General features: G+C 43.2%; 1 protein-coding gene across 1 annotated transcript in view; it reads right to left on the bottom strand.

The window, feature by feature from the left end:
- Positions 1-5,145: 5,145 nt before the first annotated feature.
- LOC126204204 (uncharacterized) overlaps positions 5,146-21,631 on the bottom strand; it is a 39,090-nt gene continuing 22,604 nt past the window's right edge. The window contains exons 3-4 of the mRNA XM_049938603.1: positions 7,478-7,621; positions 5,146-5,226 (exon numbers count right to left, since the gene is read on the bottom strand). Coding sequence (XP_049794560.1) covers positions 5,146-5,226; positions 7,478-7,621 — 225 coding nt within the window. The remainder of the gene's footprint in view (positions 5,227-7,477; positions 7,622-21,631) is intronic.

Here is a 21,631-nt window from a genome sequence, read left to right as displayed (position 1 = left end):
AACTAGAAACGCTACGATTCATTCTACGTCATTACTCTGCTATTCACAATAAAGTGCCTGGCAGAAGGTTCAATGAACCACCTTCAAGCTGTCTCTACCCTTCCACTCTCTAACGGCACGCGGGAAAAACGAGCACTTAAATTTTTCTGTGCGAACCCTGATTTCTCTTATTTTATAGTGATTATTTCTCCCTATGTAGGTAGGAGCCAACAGAATGTTTTCGCAATCGGAGAAGAAAATTGGTGATTGAAATTTCATGAGAAGATCCCGTCGCTACGAAAAACGCCATTGTTTAAATGGTTCCCACTCCACGTATCATGTCTGTGACACTATCTCCCCTATTTCGCGGTAATACAAAACGAGATGCCCTTCTTTGTACTTTTTGGATGTCATCTGTCAGTCCCACCTGATGCGGATCCCACACCGCACAGCAATACTCCAGAATAGGGCGGACAAGCGTGGGGTAAGCAGTCTAAGCAGTCTCTTTAGTAGACCTGTTGCACCTTCTAAGTGTTCTGCCAATGAATAGTAGTCTTTGGTTTGCTCTACCCACAATATTATCTATGTGATCGTTCCAATTTAGGTTATTTGTAATTGTAATCCCATAGAAAAGACGTAGCCGTCTATTTCCTACGTTGCTCACAGTCCAAGGTCAGCATTTTTCTTTGAAATTGCTTGTAGCGTCCTGTGCAGATATAATGTATGAGTACTTTTTTAAAAGATTAATTGACTTGGCGGTACTGTGAATGAGTGGTGTAAAGCGCAGACTAGTAATTTTCAGATCTGTGTTTTATTTTATTTCTCTTAATCTTAGATTATTAATCATAAAATTTAAAAATAACAGTTCAGTTTATCTACGTAACATTTATATTTTCAATTTACTTGCGATTACTGCCCTTGTAGTAAAAAGGCTATAGGTTAGATAATAGTAAAACAAGCGAGTACACAAGGAAATCTAGTAGGGAAGTGTTTTCTGGAGACGACCTACTAATCGGCCTCTTCTCCAGCAGATCTTTGGAGGAGAAAGTGCGATTTAAAGAGTTAGGTGGATGTACTAAAAATGTAAATCTAACAACAGAGGGACATGGGACGAGGCTCTCCTTTGGCCTACCTAACACGGAAAATATCGAAATACTCGTAAAATATTTTTATCAGCTGCTTAACTGTCCAGAAGCAATCCATCTACATCATACTCCGCATGCCACGTAATGGTGTGTGACGGAGGGTACTTTTGTACCAGTAACTGAGTCTTCCAACCCTGTTCCACTTGCGAATGTCGCGTGGGAAGAATGATTGTCGGTAAGCCCCTGTATTGGCTGTAATTTCTCTAATTTTCTCTTCATGGCCATTACGCGAGAGGTATGTAGGAGGAAGTAGTATATTGTCCGACTCTTCCCAGAAAGTGCTCTCTCGAAATTTCGGTAGTAAATCTCTCCGTGATGTACAACGCCTGACTTGTAACATCAGCCAATGGAGTTTGTTGAGCATCTCCGTAACGCTCTGGTGCCAGCTAAACGATTCCGTGACGAAACGTCTCGCTCTTCGTTGCATCTACTCTATCTCTTCTATCAGACCTGGTAGGGATCCCAAATAGATGAACAATACTCCATAATGGGTCGAACAAGCTCCGTATAAGCCATTTCCTTCGTGGGTGAGTTACATTTCCTTAAGATTCTTCCTATGAATCTGAATATGGCATCTGTTTTTCCCAATAGTTGTTTTATGTGGTCATTCCGCTTGAGGCCGCTCCAGATTTACGGCATATGCTGTTTCCAGCGGCTTGTCATCAATAGCGTAGCTACACAGTAGTGGATTTCTTTTCCTATCGATAAGCTCTAATACTCATACATTCATGAAAATCTAGAAGAAGATTTACCCCAACTAGCGAAGAAACTGAAGAAGTTATTAAAACCTTATAAAGGTAGTTGGCGGAGACTCCCTTACAGCAGAACCTTTGAAATGGTCTCTACTAAAAATAAGAAAAATGAGCTAAAATTAATCTTTGGGAAATCTTGGAAAACAGAAAAACTCCCAGGAGAGTGAAAGGTGACCTTGACATATCTACAGGATAAAGGAGGCAATAAACAAGATGTTAACAATAAAAGAGGGATTTCTTTACAAGCACTTGTAACGTATCTTCCAAGACTATACTAAACAGAAACAGGGTTAGAGAATAATTTTGGTGAATATCTAGGTGGTTTTAGGAAAGCCAGATAATTTTCTGAACAAATATTTAATCTGAAGTCAATAATTTGGCAGAGATTTTTCAGTCGAAAATTGTGCGTAGAATATTGTGCAAGAGTAGAGTATGAGGAATTTTTAAAGCACCGTAGTCATAAACACATCTTCATGGAACAGTCAATATGTTCTTCAAGAACAAGAGTCCACAAATTAACAGTCGCCCATTTTTACCAAAAATCTTTTATTGTATTAAAACACAATGAATTACAATTTTATACAAAAGCTGATACAAACTCAATCACTATCCAACCATTTTTCAAATTTTTACGTTAATGGAATAATTATTTTTTAAAAAATAAAATAAACAAACAATAAAATAAGGGGCAATGTCGATCAATATTCGTACCCCCAGCATGAACCGATTTTAACTTACATGACCGCTGTAAGGGGTCCGCAGGCCCTTACTACTAAGTTTGCATCAGCACAGGTCGACAGGGCAACTATCGATAGTGTATTGGGTCGCGAGAGGAGAGTCAGTTCAGTCAGTGTGTGTTGGAGGTTCCCGCGAGGCGGGCAGAGAGCTGGGCTGAAGCCAGCAGTTGTTGATTCATGAATTACCGACAAAGGGAGTGGCCATCGCCGCGGTTTAACCCCTTTGTGTTACTATTATACGGGAAAGTGAAGAAGTTTAATTACAAGTGTAATCAGTGATACTTGTGTGCCGTTATTGAGATTCCGCGTCTACCGCGCCGGCATTATTTGGATTGCAGTGTTGGATTACAGTGATTGGATTTTGCGTGTGACGACGATGAATAACGAAGAAACCTGTGCTGAGATTAGCCGTTATTAACAGTGTATGGCGAAGGCAGTGGCTGTCTCCTTAACTTTGTGGTTTTTGGTATGAATATAGGTCTTGATTAGTGAAGCTGTGTTTGTTGTTCTTCTTGCCACCAGACAGTACATTATTACAGTATTTGCAAAGGACAATATTGAATGTAACATCTCCTGAGCAGTCCAATCCGATTGCCAGCCCCATTAGGTACACGGTCACATTAATTAATTACTTAATTTGGGCTGCTTTTCAGATCCGCGAACGAGCGGATACACCAAATAATAAGGGAGTGTTACACCGCCCAGAAGCGGTATTGGGAAAAAGATTTACGAAATCCGCTTTTGGAAGACCCATGTAAACGGGTTGTTAGAATAGAGGATAAAAACTTTACCAGATTTTAGTCAGTTTGAAGACAAGACGGCAACGTACAGACGAAACAATCAAGACGTTAATCAAGAAATAAATGCCAAACAAACGAAATGTATCGTACTAAAGTGACTGTAATTTTTATCGCGAAAATAAATTTTTGGGGAAAGACCCATGTTGGAGATAGTACCATCAGATCTCACTAGACCGCGGGACGAGCGAAAGCTATCTTCTTCTTCTTCATGTGCCGTCTCCTCTAAGAAGGTTGGCTGTCATCATGGCAATTTCTGATCTTTATTTGGCCGATCTAAGGAGTTCTGACGTTGAACAGTTGTACCAATTTTTTAGATTGTCAATCCAGGATGTCCGTCTTCTACCCCTCGTTCTCTTCCCACAAATTTTCCCTTCTAGTATTATTCGCAATATTTTGTAATTTACTCCCCTAATAACATGGCCTAAATATTGTAGCTTCCTTACTTTAATAGTTTTAATTAATTCTTTTTCCTTTCCCATTCTTCTTAGGACATCTTGATTAGTAATCCTCGACACCCAACTAATTCTAAGTATTCTTCTATATGCCCACAGTTCAAAAGCTTCTAAACTGTTCATGTCCTTCTTTTTCAATGTCCACGCTTCCATTCCGTATAATAATTTTGAGAATACATAGCATCTTAGCAACCTTATTTTTGTGTTTAAACAAATGTCTCTCGAACAGAATGCATTTTTCATCTCATTAAAGATACTTCTGGCCTGTCCTATTCTCGATTTAATTTCTTCTGAGCTTTCAATCTCCTCATTTACAATTGTTCCGAGATATTTAAATTTACGTACTTGATCGACTCTTTCCCTATTGCTTGTAAGATTTTCTTGTTGGTGTGTTTTAGATATCACCATGAACTTAGTCTTGCTTACGTTAAGAGTCAAGCCAAATTCTTCACTTTTTTCTGCGACTTTGTCAAGAAGTAATTGTAGATCTTTGAGGTTTCCAGCTAGTAGTACAGTGTCATCAGCAAACCTAACATTGTTAATGTTTAGCCCATTCACTTTAATGCCAGCTATTTCATCTGATAGAGCTGCCTGGATTATGTCTTCTGAATACATATTAAACAATAAGGGTGAGAGAACGCAACCTTGTCTCACACCCCTCTTTATTTCTATATCATTCGATAATTCATTTTCTACCTTCACGGTTGCGGTTTGATTGTAGTAGAGGTTGTATATAATGCGGATGTCTTTCTTATCAAGTGTTTTCTTTTCTAACAATTCTATGAGATGATCATGACGAACTTTGTCAAATGCTTTATTATAATCCAGAAAGCACACATATAGTGGCTGGTTAACCTCCATACATCGTTGCGCTAATATGTTAAAAGCAAACAATGCTTCTCTTGTACCGAGGGAACTTCTAAAACCGAATTGTGTTTCACTTATACCTTCTTCTACTTTTTTGTATATTCGTTGGTGTATAACTTTTAGAAATATCTTTAAGGTGTGACTCATTAAGCTTATTGTACGGTGATCATTACAAGTTTTGGCATTAGCCTTTTTGGGTAATGTAACAAAGGTAGATGTCAACCAATCCCTAGGAATAATTCCCGAATTATAAATATCATTAAACAATTGTACAAATATATCTATATGGTCTATTCCTATGAGTTTCAGGATGTCATTTGGTATCTTATCCGGTCCAGGGGCTTTTCCTGTCTTCGATTTGTTGATAACATGTAATATTTCTTCTTTCGATATGCTTGGTCCTCGTTCTCCAATCATGTTATCATAAAATTTTTGATCTTTTCTTGTGTCTTCAAATAGTTCTTTGACATATTCTGTCCACCTGTCCAGTTTACCTTTAACATCAGGAATTATTTTGTCATTTTTATCTAACAATAAACTTGTACTTTTCTTTTTATTAAGTCCAGCTAAATCTTTAACTTTTTTGTGTAAGTTGAAACTATCATGTCTTGTTTCATAACTCTCAATTTCAGAGCATTGTTCCTTGTACCATTCTTCTTTTGCTCGCCGTGTTTCTTTTCGTATTTCTGCATGTAATCTTTTATACTCACTTTCATCTCTATTTTTAAGTATTCTTCTTTGTTCCATCAATTGTAATATCTTCTCTGTCATAGCGAAAGCTATGACTGAAGTCTTTTATTTTATTTATTATTTGTCGTAGTTACGCATGAACCGCACCCTAGAAGATATTTCATTCCGTGTTTCACAGTTATTTTTGTTATTAAAATCAATTTATTGGGCTCTGAGCACTATGGGACTTAACTTCTGAGGTCATCAGTCCCCTAGAACTTAGAACTACTTAAACCTAACTAACCTAAGGACATCACACACATCCATGCCCGAGGCCGGATTCGAGCCTGCGACCGTAGCAGTCGCGCGGTTCCGGACTGCGCGCCTAGAACCGCTAGACCACCGCGGCCGGCAAAATCAATTTATTATTAAAATGTAAGGCATATCGTTGTGACAGTACCAACAAAAATCGCTAGATTGCAGGCCGATGAAAAGGTCGAACAGAACGCGAGATTCCCTGAACTGTTACGTAAACTGTTCGAACAGTTCGGGTCGTGTTCAAACACAGCCCTACATAAAATTGTAAAATTTAAATATACGAGGGCAGTTCAATAAGTAATGCAACACATTTTTTTTCTGAAACAGGGGTTGTTTTATTCAGCATTGAAATACACCAGGTTATTCCCCAATCTTTTAGCTACACAACACTATTTTTCAACGTAATCTCCATTCAATGCTACGGCCTTACGCCACCTTGAAATGAGGGCCTGTATGCCTGCACGGTACCATTCCACTGGTCGATGTCGGAGCCAACGTCGTACTGCATCAATAACTCCTTCATCATCCGCGTAGTGCCTCCCACGGATTGCGTCCTTCATTGGGCCAAACATATGGAAATCCGACGGTGCGAGATCGGGGCTGTAGGGTCCATGAGGAAGAACAGTCCACTGAAGTTTTGTGAGCTCCTCTCGGGTGCGAAGACTTGTGTGAGGTCTTGCGTTGTCATGAAGAAGGAGAAGTTCGTTCAGATTTTTGTGCCTACGAACACGCTGAAGTCGTTTCTTCAATTTCTGAAGAGTAGCACAATACACTTCAGAGTTGATCGTTTGACCATGGGGAAGGACATCGAACAGAATAACCCCTTTAGCGTCCCAGAAGACTGTAACCATGACTTTACCGGCTGAGGGTATGGCTTTAAACTTTTTCTTGGTAGGGGAGTGGGTGTGGCGCCGCTCCATTGATTGCCGTTTTGTTTCAGGTTCGAAGTGATGAACCCATGTTTCATCGCCTGTAACAATCTTTGACAAGAAATTGTCACCCTCAGCCACATGACGAGCAAGCAATTCCGCACAGATGGTTCTCCTTTGCTCTTTATGGTGTTCGATTAGACAACGAGGGACCCAGCGGGAACAAACCTTCGAATATCCCAACTGGTGAACAATTGTGACAGCACTACCAACAGAGATGTCAAGTTGAGCACTGAGTTGTTTGATGGTGATCCGTCGATCATCTCGAACGAGTGTGTTCGCACGCTCCGCCATTGCAGGAGTCACAGCTGTGCACGGCCGGCCCGCACGCGGGAGATCAGACAGTCTTGCTTGACCTTGCGGCGATGATGACACACGCTTTGCCCAACGACTCACCGTGCTTTTGTCCACTGCCAGATCACCGTAGACATTCTGCAAGCGCCTATGAATATCTGAGATGGCCTGGTTTTCCGCCAAAAGAAACTCGATCACTGCCCGTTGTTTGCAACGCACATCCGTTACAGACACCATTTTAACAGCTCCGTACAGCGCTGCCACCTGTCGGAAGTCAATGAAACTATACGAGACGAAGCGGGAATGTTTGAAAATATTCCACAAAAAATTTCCGGTTTTTTCAACCAAAATTGACCGAGAAAAAAAATGTGTTGCATTACTTATTGAACTGCCCTCGTATTTAAATAGCTAGATTTCTATACGTAAAATTAATTTATTCAATTTAATAACGATTACTACCATTCTAAGTCAAAAGGCTATAGGCCACCACATTGTAGCACACTGTACTGGAGATGCAACTGATGCGAGAGCTCACCTTTGACACCCGGAACCTGCACCGAGCGGTGTAGCCACCGGCGGCCCGTACCACAAAAGTCACCCTCTTGGCCTTGCTGGAGAGAGAGGACGGCTCGCCATTCCCTGCCCGCTCGCAGCGGACCGCGTGGTTTCCCTGGGGCTCCTGGAAGTAGCGGCGTTCTCATATGAATTATGTGAGTAGGTATCGGTACTTTTGTTTACCTCCTACGGTATCAGCATGGATACGCACTCTGCTTGACAACGACTACGGAGCAACTGACACTTGCTAAGAAACAACTGCCAATTGCTACGGAACAACCGACAATTTCTATGGAAATCCCGAACTATGCCATCGGAAGACAATACAGAGGTAAGAACGTGTGAAATGCAGCGAAGCCTCTGCACGAACGCTCTGTATGCACCTGGCCACCAGTTATCGTGGAGAGAGGGGATCACGCTATACACCACAGAATGGCAACGAAATTCATCGGTACGGCATAGGCGTTGGGAGATTACTCTGACTCGTCTTCATCTGTTTATGGGTGCTGTAGATCCCGACTTCCTGTTTGTAGACGAAAATGCCTGTCTACACAGGACTGCTGAGGTGCCGGACACACAGGAAAGTGCAGATATTGAACGTATCTAATTGCTTGGGTATTGTCCGGATCTAAACCCTATACAGCTTGCCTGGGATGTTCCTGGCAGATGTGTTTCTCAACGAACACCTCTACCCGAATCGTGCAAGAGCTGAAAACCGCCTTGAGAGAAGTGTGTGACAATACCCAAGAACTACTCAACAATTCGGCAGCAAAATTTGAATTAGTGCCGGAGGAGGGCATATTCCTTACTAAGAGTGCAATACTGGGAGTGTGAACTGTGTCACACATAAACGTTATTTATGTCAGTTATCCTGATTTCCTGTGTGGTGAAATCTGCACTATTTTTCGTTACAAATACAGCACTCTACCTCTATTATGTGTGTACTGTGATTCATGTTGTCATCATTGCCTTTGATTAGTTTTGTCCAACAATGACTCCGTCTCCTATCTACACTACTGGCCATTAAAACTGCTACACTAAGAAGAAATGCAAATGATAAACGGGTATTCATTGGACAAATATATTATACTAGAACTGACATGTAATTACATTTACACGCAATTTGGTTGCATAGATCCTGAGAAATCAGTACCCAAAACAACCACCTCTGGCCGTAATAACGGCCTTGATACACCTGGGCATTGAGTCAACAAGAGCTTGGATGGCGTGTACAGGTACAGCTGCCCATGCAGCTTCAACACGATATCACAGTTCATCAAGAGTGGTGACTGGCGTATTGTGACGAGCCAGTTGCTCGGCCACCATTCACCAGACGTTTTCAGTTGGTGAGAGATCTGGAGAATGTGCTGGCCAGGGCAGCAGTCGAACATTTTCTGTATCCAGAAAGGCCCGTACAGGACCTGAAACATGCGGTCGTGCACTATCCTGCTGAAATGTAGGGTTTCGCAGAGATCGAATGAAGGGTAGAGCCACGGGTCGTAACACATCTGAAATGTAACGTCCACTGTTCAAAGTGCCGTCAATGCGAACAAGAAGTGACCAAGACGTGTAACCAATGGCACCGCATACCATCTCGCCGGGTGATACGCCAGTATGGCGATGACGAATAACGCTTCCAATGTGCGTTCACCCCGATGTCGCCAAACACAGATGAGACCATCATGACGCTGTAAACAGAACCTGGATTCATCCGATAAAATGACGTTTTGCCATTCGGGCACCCAGGTTCGACGTTGAGTGCACCATCGCAGGCGCTCCTGTCTGTGGTGCAGCGTAAAGGGTAACAGCAGTCATGGTCTCCGAGTTAATAGTCCATGCTGCTTAAACGTCGTCTAACTGCTCGTGCAGATGGTTGTTGTCTTGCAAACGTCCCCATCTGTTGACTCAGGGATCGAGACGTGGCTGCACGATCTGTTACATCCATGCGGAAAAGATACCTGTCATCTCGACTGCTAGTGATACGAGGCCGTTGGGATCCAGCACGGCGTTCCTTATTACCCTCCTGAACCCACCGATTCCATATTCTGCTAACAGTCATTGGGTCTCGACCAACGCGAGCAGCAGTGTCGCGATGCGATAAACCGCAATCGCTATAGGCTACAATCCGACCTTTATCAAAGTCGGAAACGTGATGGTACGCATTTCTCCTCCTTACACGAGGCATCACAACAACGTTTCACCAGGCAACGCCGGTCAACTGCTGTTTGTGCATAAGAAATCGGTTGGAAACTTTCCTCATGTCAGCACCGGTGCCAACCTTTCTTCCTGTTGGTTAAATTTCGCGTCTGTAGCACGTCATCTTCGTAGTGTAGCAATTTTAATGGCTAGTAGTGTATCGTCAAGCAGTTTAATAGACTATTCAGTAATTTCATAGTATTTTAAGAAATATCACTACTGGTGTCCAAAGTATGAAATAGTGCCTGTGAAAATAGGCTTCCACCTTAGTTTAATGAGAATTAAATTGTGTGCGGTATCTGTGCAGCAAACAGGAAACACAAGTGCAGTAGTGAAAATTATATGCCATGTGGGTACCATGTGCAGCAGGCAATGAACATATCAGATTTCAGCAACATATGCCTGCAATATTAAGTTCACTGACGGAAAAAGTGTTACACCAACAAGAACGTGGCCGCATACCGCCAAATTGGTACTTTAGTATTTTCATGCCTGTGCGCGATGCTGATCAGAATTTCATCCATCTTCTTCTTAGATCTTTAGCGATAAGGTCGGTTAGCAGTAGCTCACCATACATTTCTCTCTTTGCACAGTTCGACCCTAATTGTTGAAGTGCCATGCAAGAAAGGTCAGCACCAACGTAGTGTGTTTGTATTGTACTTCAACAGATCGGGTCGAACTGTGTAACTAATAGTGCTACCTGATCTTCTACATATTTCTCATGGCAGTATTTGAAATTTACACAATGTCCCATGTATTTGTATCTTAAATGATATGTATTTCTGTTTTGTCCTTGAGTATTGTTATTTTAGAAACGATTTTTATTAGAAATGAGGTTCGGTAAAATTTATAACATAGCATCTATTACTTTCGTCTATTTATAATAGGTCATCAGATGGTGGCTTAAACCCGAAACGCGTGATAACAGTTAACAAACAAATTCAGAGAAAACTACCGACTATTTTTAAGCAATCACACAGCCTTTTTAGATGCTTTCCAATAATTATATTCATAACGGTTGCATCCCTCTACAAAAACTTTCAGTCTAACTCAGAAGTGTTTATGACGTCATACCGTCTTAAGCAATTGTACAATGATTTAATTCTGTAGGTATATTATTCAGCGGCATATGTGGGTACCACCTTCGAATTTGGTTGTGAATAGGATTAGTGGCAGAGAAGTAACAAATTTAAACGTAACGCATGATGCGGCAATTTTTCACGCATCTCAGTGTTTATGACGTCATATCTCCTGAACTATGGGCCGTATAATGATATAATTCTGCAGGTACAATCACTGCTGTATGTGAATACTGTCTGAAAAATGTGTCACGAATTCAGTTAGTAATAAAGAAGTAATAAATTAAAACGCCATGCCTGATGCGGCAATGTTATTGCATGAACAGGGAAAATGTAGCACGCGATAAACTGTTTTCCTTTCATCATTTTTTGGGGCTGTCAGCGAGAAAAAGCTTGAAAAGGATTGAGATTATGTGTAAAGCTTGTTGCTAGTCAGTAAGTGCTCTTATTTTCAAATACTGTATGAATAAATTCTGGGAAACTGCGCGTCGTGGGTTACACTACCTTTCTCATCCCCAGACTCCGTCTCTTTGATATGCAGGTAGTTCTTACCGCCACAGCGATTCTCTGCAGACAAGTGATATGTGTACCAAGTTTGGTTGAAAACGGTCCAGTGGTTTAGAAGATGTGGAACATACATACATACAAAGTATGCCGAAACATTATGTCCACCTGCTAAATAGTATGTTGTTCCACTTTTCCAACACAGTTCAGCAAAGATTCTACTTTGCATGGGTTCTACAAGTCCTTGACAGGATTCCAGAAGTATGTGGCATCAGACGTCTGCGAACAGGTCAAGCAATTCCCGCAAATCACACGATGGTGTTTTACGGGCACGCAGCTGGCACCCGACACGTGCTCCAGAGGAAACAGATCAGGCACATTTTTTGGCCGAGATGTCAATATGAGTTCACTGTAATGCCCTTCAAACCACTGTAGCGCGATTCTGACCTTGCAGAACGGACACTTCTCCTGCTGGACGATGTCATCGCCCTAGCGGGAGAGTTCAAACATGAAACGATGCAGGTGATCCGCAGTCATGTTCACGGATTACCACCACAGATCCCTTGGAAGCCCAATTCATTGTATCCCGTAGCATAATCCTTCCCTCCCCAGCCTGCATCTGTGGCACGGTTGCCGGCCGCGTGACCGAGCGGTTCTAGGCGCTTCAGTCCGGAACCGCGCGACTGCTACTGTCGCAGGCTCGAATCCTGCCTCGGGCGTGGATGTGTGTGATGTCCTTGGGTCGGTTAGGTTTAAGTAGTTCGAAGTCTAAGGGACTGATGACCTCAGATGTTAAGTCCCATCGTGCTTAGAGCCATTTGAACCACTTTGAACCAAAAATGTGTCCTTTGACAAAACCGTTTACATCTGTGGATTTTCGAATGGTCCGCAGCTAGTGGTCGTGCGGTAGCGTTCTCGCTTCCCGTGCCCGGGTTCCCGGGTTCGATTCCCGGCGGGGTCAGGGATTTTCTCTGCCTCGTGATGACTGGGTGTTGTGTGACGTCCTTAGGTTAGTTAGGTTTAAGTAGTTCTAAATTCTAGGGGACTGTGACCATAGAGGTTAAGTCCCATAGTGCTCAGAGCCACTTGAACCATTTGAACCATTTCCGAATTTGCACTCCGTATTTTCGCTATAATAACTGCCATTCGTCTCTCTTCCGCTTACATTCTTTCCTCACGGCCTAACGTGCTCTCAGCACCACCAGGAGGCATTCAACCTCGCGGTGGGCAGTGGTCATGATGTTTTGATTCATCAGTGTCTAATGTGTATGGATGTCTGACACACGTGCATTTTATTTTTGTTGAGGTTACTCACCCAAACTTCATTGGTCTCAAAGATGAAATTGCAAGTGCTTTAATGCGTTTTACGGCTGCAAAGTAGTCGGCAAGGTATGTTCCTTTACTGAACGATTTATTGATTTTGGGCACCATTTCAGACAAATGAAACAGGGATAACTGACGTGTCAAAACACATTTGGTTAAAGAAGTAAAAAAAAATGGATAAAATAGCGTGCTGCAAACGATGGAGATTTAAAAATCAAATTTAGTTAGCTAACAATGGAAAAGGCATACACGAGCTTCCAATATTAGCTTGGTTCAAATGGCTCTGAGCTCTATGGGACTTAACTTCTGTGGTCATCAGTCCCCTAGAACTTAGAACTACTTAAACCTAACTAACCTAAGGACATCACACACATCCATGCCCCAGGCAGGATTCGAACCTGCGACCGTAGCAGTCGCGCGGTTCCGGACTGCGCGCCTAGAACCACTAGACCACCACGGCCGGCCCAATATTAGCAAAAGGATTGTGTTTTAACATATGTTAACGCCTGTATCCGTGGTCTCAGGATATTATCTTTGGGTACTAATCAAAATCTAGCAGCCCCTGCTTAAATTTTGACTAAAGTTCATCAGCATGGCGCCCGAAGATTCCGGCATAAAGAGTCATCCTCGTTCAGCCAACAGCCTTCTCAAAGAGGGCGGAGGAGCTGACAAAGTCTCAGGGCACCCTTTTGCCCTCGCGTTGCAAAACTGCCTCTAAAAGACCGAAGAATCAGCAATGATCAGCGTCGTGAGGACGCAGATGGCAATGGAAACCACTAGATTAGAGACATATAATGTGTATCCACATGACATGTAGCTACCAATTCAAATACTGTCATGTTAATCTTCCCATTCGTGAAATATTCCGGATTAGACCCTCATTCGGATCTGACTGCCAAGGGCGAGGTGACCACGAGAAAAAAAGTGAGTCTGGGCGTGTAACGTCAGAAGTTTGAAAGTGTCTAAGAAAAAGCCTGAAAACGGGAATCCAAAGACTCAATCTAGATACAACTGGGAGGGGGGAGAGACTGAATTGATACGGAATTCTGATCACACGGATATAATCTCAACATCAGAAAAAATTATGTGTAATGGGAGTTGGATTCGTTTTGAATAGGAACGTAGGACCGATCGTGAGTTACGTGAAAAGTTCAATGATAGGATCTTTCTCACCGTAATCGACAGTAAACCAACGCCAACAATATTAGCTCAGGTTTACAACTATGAAGAGAGAGAGAGTTGTTTGAAGACATTAAACGTGTAATTCAGTATGTAAAGGGAGACGGAAAACTAATAACCTGTTGTAGGGTTAGGAATAGAAGACAGGGTTACATAGGAAAATATGAGTTTGATATTAGGAGTACGAGAGGGATTCTTTTGTGTGTGTGTGTGTGTCATCAGTCTTCTGACTGGTTTGATGCGGATCGCCACCAATTCCTCTCCTGTGCCAACCTCTTCATCTCAGATTAGCAATTGCAACCACGTCTTCAGTTAGTTCAAATGGTTCAAATGGCTCTGAGCACTATGGGACTTAACTTCTGAGGTCATCAGTCCCCTAGAGCCGCGCGGGATTAGCCGAGCGGTCTCAGGCGATGCAGTCAGGGACTGTGCAGCTGGTCTCGGCGGAGGTTCGAGTCCTCCCTCGGGCATGGGTGTGTGTGTTTGTCCTTAGGATAATTTAGGTTAAGTAGTGTGTAAGCTTAGGGGATGATGACCTTAGCAGTTAAGTTCCATAAGATTTCACACAATTTTGAACATTTTTTTTGAGTCCTCTGGAACTTAGAACTACTTAAACCTAACTAACCTAAGGACATCACACACATCTATGCCAGAGGCAGGATTCGAACCTGCGACCGTAGCGGTCGCGCGGTTCCAGGCTGTAGCGCCTAGAACCGCTCGGCGACCCCGGCCGGCTTCAGCTAGTTGCTGGATGTATTCCAATCTCTGTCTTTCCCTACAGTTTTTACCCTCTACGGCCGCCCTCTAGTACAATGGAAGTTATTCCCTGGTGTCTTCACAGTTTTCTTATCAACCTGTCCTTTCTTATTGTCAGTGTTTTCCACGTATTCCTTTCCTCACCGATTCTACGCAGAACGTCCTCATTCCTCGCCTTATCAGTGCACCTAATTATCAACATTCGTCATAAGGACCACGTCTGCTGTTCTGGTTTTCTCACAGTCAATATTTCAGTACCACATGACGTTGTGCTCCAACTCTACTCTAAATAAGGTCTATGTTTAATGCTAGTAGAATTCTCTTGGCCAGGAATGTCCTTTTTGCCAGTGCTAGGCTGCTTTTGATGTCCTCCATGCTCCGTCCGTCATCGATTATTTTGCTACCTCGTAGCAGAATTCCTTAACTTAACCTTCTTCGTGACTATCAATACCTCAGCAGTTTGGTGCCTTAGAAATTTACCACAAATTTCAAAATTTCCAATCCATATTCTGTACACATTAAACCATTCTAGTCAGCAGATCCTGTCACTTTCACTGAGGATAGCAATGTCATCAACGAATCTTATCATTGATATTCTTTCGCCTTGAATTTTAATTCCCCCACTGAACATTTCTTTTATTTCTACCGTTGCTTCTTCGACGTATAAACAACAGAAGGGGCAAAAGACTACATCCCTTCTTGCACCCTTTTTAATTGGAGCACTTCTTTCTTGGTCTTCCACTCATGTTGTTCCCTCTTGGCTCTTTTACATGCTGTATATTACCCGTTGCTGTATATTACCAGTCTCGCTCTACAGCTTACGCCCGCATCTCGTGGTCGTGCGGTAGCGTTCTCGCTTCCCACGCCCGGGTTCCCGGGTTCGATTCCCGGCGGGGTCAGGGATTTTCTCTGCCTCGTGATGGCTGGGTGTTGTGTGATGTCCTTAGGTTAGTTAGGTTTAAGTACTAAGTTCTAGGGGACTGATGACCATAGATGTTAAGTCCCATAGTGCTCAGAGCCATTTGATCTACAGCTTACGCCTGTTTCCTTCAGAATTTCGAACGCCTTGTACCATCTGACATTGTTGAATGCTTCCTCCAGGTCGAGAAATCCTTTGAACATGTCTTGCTTCCATTATCAACCGCAGCCTCAGAATTACCTCTCCGGAGCCTTTATCTTTCCGAAAGCCAAACTGATCGCCATTTAACGCATTCTCAATTTTCTTTCCCGTTCTTCCGTATATTATTCTTGTCAGCAACTTGGATGCATGAGCTGTTATGCTGATTGTGCAATAATTCTTGCACTTGTCAGCTCCTGGAGTGTTGGTAATTGTCCAGGTGGTACTTTTCAGAGACAGATGGTATATAGCCAGAATCGTACATTCTACACACCAACGTGATGAATAGTCGTTTTGTTGCCACTTCCCACAATGATTTTAGAAATTCTGATGGAATATTATCTATACCTTTTACCTTATTTGACCTTAAGTCTTCCAAAGCTCATTTAAATTCTAGTTCTAATAAAAGATCCCCTATCTCTTCTATGTCGGCTCCTGTTTCTTCCTCTATCACATTAGGCGAGTCTTTCGCCTCGTAGAGGCCTTCAATGTACTCTTTCCACCTATCCGCTCTCTCTGCATTTAACACCGAAATTCCCATTGCGCTCTGAATGTTACCGCTCCTGCATTTAATTTCACTTTTCTACATGCTGAGTCAGTCTTCGAACAATCCTTTTCGATTTCTTCACATTTTTTGTGCAGCCATTTCGCCTAACCTTCTCTGCCCTTCCCATTTATTTCATTCTTAAGCTGCTTATATTTCTGTAACCTGAATTTCCTTGAACATTTTTGTTCCTTCTTTCACCAGTCAGCTAAAGTATGCCTTCTGTTGCTTGAGCACGCCTTAAAATGCAGTACCTGATTTCGGAATTTCTGCCTGATCATGATGTAACCTAACTGAAATCTTCCCGTACATCCTGACTTTTTCCAAGTATATCTTGTCCTCTTGTGATTCTTGAACAGAGTATTCGCTGTTACTAGCTGGAATTTATTGCAGAATTTATACTAGGTCAAGCTTGTTTATGAATGACGTGAAAAGTGAGGATTGTATTAAGGAAACAGAGGATCTGAGAATTAGCGATATGTTTTAAGACTTCTGGCTAGGAGGCGAGGCTGACAGAGATGGGAAAGTTTCGTGAGTTAGAGGCCGGTTGTAAGAGTGAAAGCAGATTATCAGGTATATTTACAAAGGCAATAAACACGACGCGCATAAGAACAGCGATGTATTGCTGCACTTGCAAGAAAAGTGAATTGGCATGCCAAAACTTAAGACGTATAAATTTAAAAAGCTTTAAGTTGGGAGGAGACAATTGTACAAGAAGTGTCAGCGAAAAGTTTATGGGTGTAGGACAAAGAAATATAAGTTTGATGATTTTGAAGCAGAGGCTAGGCCTCGAGCTTATCGGAAAGGAAACATTTTTTGTGGGTCGTTAAACATGTTTCGTATTTAATGATACCACGTTGGCGAGTAGCTGAGTAGTGCCGCCGGGCGGAGTGGCCGAGCGGTTCTGGGCGCTACAGTCTGGAACCGCGCGACCGCTACGGTCGCAGGTTCGAATCCTGCCTCGGGCATGGATGTGTGTGCTGTCCTTAGGTTAGCTAGGTTTAAGCAGTTCTAAGTTCTAGGGGACTGATGACCTCAGAAGTTGAGTCCCATAGTGCTCAGAGCCATTTGAACCATTTGAGTAGTGCCCATATCTTTTTGTTAGTGCCCTGCTCTAGTTTGAAGTATATTACACTCCTGGAAATTGAAATAAGAACACCGTGAATTCATTGTCCCAGGAAGGGGAAACTTTATTGGCACATTCCTGGGGTCAGGTACATCACATGATCACACTGACAGAACCACAGGCACATAGACACAGGCAACAGAGCATGCACAATGTCGGCACTAGTACAGTGTATATCCACCTTTCGCAGCAATGCAGGCTGCTATTCTCCCATGGAGACGATCGTAGAGATGCTGGATGTAGTCCTGTGGAACGGCTTGCCATGCCATTTCCACCTGGCGCCTTAGTTGGACCAGCGTTCGTGCTGGACGTGCAGACCGCGTGAGACGACGCTTCATCCAGTCCCAAACATGCTCAATGGGGGACAGATCCGGAGATCTTGCTGGCCAGGGTAGTTGACTTACACCTTCTAGAGCACGTTGGGTGGCACGGGATACATGCGGACGTGCATTGTCGTGTTGGAACAGCAAGTTCCCTTGCCGGTCTGGGAATGGTAGAACGATGGGTTCGATGACGGTTTGGATGTACCGTGCACTATTCAGTGTCCCCTCGACGATCACCAGTGGTGTACGGCTAGTGTAGGAGATCGCTCCCCACACCATGATGCCGGGTGTTGGCCCTGTGTGCCTCGGTCGTATGCAGTCCTGATTGTGGCGCTCACCTGCACGGCGCCAAACACGCATACGACCATCATTGGCACCAAGGCAGAAGCGACTCTCATCGCTGAAGACGACACGTCTCCATTCGTCCCTCCATTCACGCCTGTCGCGACACCACTGGAGGCGGGCTGCACGATGTTGGGGCGTGAGCGGAAGACGGCCTAACGGTGTGCGGGACCGTAGCCCAGCTTCATGGAGACGGTTGCGAATGGTCCTCGCCGATACCCCAGGAGCAACAGTGTCCCTAGTTTGCTGGGAAGTGGCGGTGCGGTCCCCTACGGCACTGCGTAGGATCCTACGGTCTTGGCGTGCATCCGTGCGTCGCTGCGGTCCGGTCCCAGGTCGACGGGCACGTGCACCTTCCGCCGACCACTGGCGACAACATCGATGTACTGTGGAGACCTCACGCCCCACGTGTTGAGCAATTCGGCGGTACGTCCACCCGGCCTCCCGCATGCCCACTATACGCCCTCGCTCAAAGTCCATCAACTGCACATACGGTTCACGTCCACGCTGTCGCGGCATGCTACCAGTGTTAAAGACTGCGATGGAGCTCCGTATGCCACGGCAAACTGGCTGACACTGACGGCGGCGGTGCACAAATGCTGCGCAGCTAGCGCCATTCGACGGCCAACACCGCGGTTCCTGGTGTGTCCGCTGTGCCGTGCGTGTGATCATTGCTTGTACAGCCCTCTCGCAGTGTCCGGAGCAAGTATGGTGGGTCTGACACACCGGTGTCAATGTGTTCTTTTTTCCATTTCCAGGAGTCTAGTTTAATGTATTATTCAGGTACCTTTGGTAATAAAGGCGTGGTTGGGCTTTGGAGGAGGCATGAGGGATAAGTGGTTCCAGAACTTAGTTTTTCTTTTTATCTCTGGTATTTCAATAATGTGATTGATGGACAGGTGTTATTAGATAGGGTTATCGATGTCATTGTGTAAAGAGAGATCCTTACGCGCGTTGTTGGAGTGTCTGCTACTTTTGAGCAGTGGGTTTTGGGATAAAGCCGTTCATAGCAGAATAGCATGAGTTGTAGAAAATGCATTCTAAGTAATACCTTTTTTTAAAAAAAAAGATGTAATTAGCCTCACGGTGATTTAAATGGAAGATACATGTTGTCGGGCTGAGCCATAGTGAAGTTAGAGTTTTCTGTATAATGACATATAAAAAAGGTTTTATCGAGCAATTTAGCTAAACCTAAGAATGATGAGGAGGCAAATTAGACCTATTTTTCTCTCTCTCACCTCGTTTTCAAGCATTCAGATGCAACTAATGAATGGTGTCAGAACCAGAAAGAATCGCAATGTAACAATAACTAAAGTTAACAAGGTACCGGTTATTCGACGATAAGTTACGGTGAGGAGAAGGCTCTGTGTTATGTCAACCACGTTTGAGAGACTCGCCGTCACTGGCGTGCGAAGGTCTATGCAGTATGATTGTAATCATGTGTGTAAGTTGTTAATTACATGAATGTGAACATGTTCTAGATCCACCATACTTGTATCATGTCCATTGTGAGAACGCAGGAAATAGCAGAAATCAGGCAGTGGACAGCGCAGACTCTCAGGGATGATACGACGCTGCATAGCAGCTGGCCACTGCACGACATCACCGACGGGCGATTCTAATAATAATTAATCACTTGTCAGAAGTCGAAGTTGGGCTACGCATTTGTCATTTTCGATGGTTCCCTATTGTATTTTGCATGGAGGCTAGGCAGTTGTTTGCTAGAGTTGCACGAGAGATGTACTTAGCGTAATTTCGTAGCATAATTGCGTGAATCGATTATCATAGCAGAGAGTTCAGCAGAGATTTGGCGTTGACTTTCGTTGGGACAGACAAGTTATGGTGCAGATTTACTGTGTGGTCAGTCGAGATGCAGATGGCTATCACATATCTTACTGACATCGAATGATATCCCGTGAAGACCTACGATAAATTTTTGTGTCATTAGGTTCGAAAAATAGAGTTCCGCTCCTTCGAAATATATTTGTTGTGACGAGGGTGATTTGTAAGATTTTAAGTTGGTAAGAGGGGACAATAATTTTTATAGGGACGAAGGGCCACGTGTATAGAATGGGATGTCTAGTTGTTAGTGTTTGTTATTGAAGCGTATTGGAATCGTCCGATTTTCTATGATGAACTGTTAGTTCGCTGTTTTGCGCTCCCAGAGGTAATTGGATGGTTGAAAGTCCATGTTACTGAATACTATGGTAGAGTGATGCATGGATGTGGCACTAACAGAAATATTCACAGATTTTGCTTGGCTTGCATTCAGACTGTTGCCCAAAAGTAATAGAAATCGCACTTTAGCCAGATTTGGTTGTTTGAAAGTTGATAGAACTCAAGCCACCATCAATATAAAGCGCGTAGCAATACTGAGAGTTGGAAGCTAATACAAGTCGAGTTGCTGTTTAAATGTTTCGCCTAAGACGTGTATCGCCGACGCCTGAAGAGGTTTAGTTTCGTAATTTTTGAATTAATGTCAATGAAAGGTTATCGACCGAAGCGGCGGTGACATTTAGGATTTTTGGTTTGTTTTGTGGTTCTGCTCTTACCGTATAGTGCGAAAGGGTGTTTAGCTTCGATCACAGCACTCGCACTTTAAAATCTACGAAAATCTGTAGTAGTTAGAGTTAACAAAACAAAAGAGCTGTTACACTGGCTGAAAGATAATTAAATCTGCCTTATAAACATGCGGTATTATGTGATAGTGATATGTATTATTCAGTTAGGCATGAAATAATAGAACTGTTTATTTTGACAGAATTTGAAGAGAGAGTTTATCTTTGGAAGACAAAGATGATTTCGTTTGATAATTAACTGACGGTAGGCAATCTGGTTAAACAATATTACTGTGTTTCTCTTTGTAAAGAGCATTTTGAGATATATATTTTTTTTCTAGAGAATTAAGTTTACCTTAAGAGAACGGCACGAAAGAAGTAATTATACATTCAATACAGCATACGCTTATGATCGGTGACATAGCTACAGAGATTCTGTTAACAGTCAACAAGCTTAGGAAGTTAAACAGTTGAACGATTTGTCTGTATCATTTACGGAATTCTTTTGCAAGTTGGATGTTTAACGTTGATTTTTTATTGCTAACCTGAACGCTTATCCCTCTTCTGCCTATTGCTAAAGGGCTTACAGTACAGGCCAATATAAAAGGTTGTATGAAGTGAGGATAGCCTACATATACTTGCGCTGACGTTGACTGAAATACTTACGCACGCCACACGTAGCCGCTTTGCTTGTTTGTGCACATACTGTGTCTGAAGCGATCATGCATAAACTACTTAACTGACGCCTCGCGCTTCAGTCTGGAACCGCGTGACCGCTACGGTCGCAGGTTCGAATCCTGCCTCGGGCATGGATGTGTGTGATGTCCTTAGGTTGGTTAGGTTTAATTAGTTCTAAGTTCTAGGCGACTGATGACCTCAGAAGTTGAGTCGCATAGTGCTCAGAGCCATTTGAACCATTTTTTTGACGCCTCGCGTCCAACTTATCCTACTTTCACAATTACTTGATTTTCCCTGCCACCCCTAGAATGTTTCGTGAAGTCAGCTGTTGCTTCCTGGGAAGAGATAAACAGAATTCGCCGTACTGTATAAATTCCTATGTGCTATGCGGCACCTGTACTGGAGCAAC

This window comes from Schistocerca nitens, chromosome 9, assembly GCF_023898315.1.
Source record: "Schistocerca nitens isolate TAMUIC-IGC-003100 chromosome 9, iqSchNite1.1, whole genome shotgun sequence".
NCBI classification, from domain to species: Eukaryota; Metazoa; Arthropoda; class Insecta; order Orthoptera; family Acrididae; genus Schistocerca; species Schistocerca nitens.
This window is presented reverse-complemented; position numbering and strand designations above follow the sequence as displayed.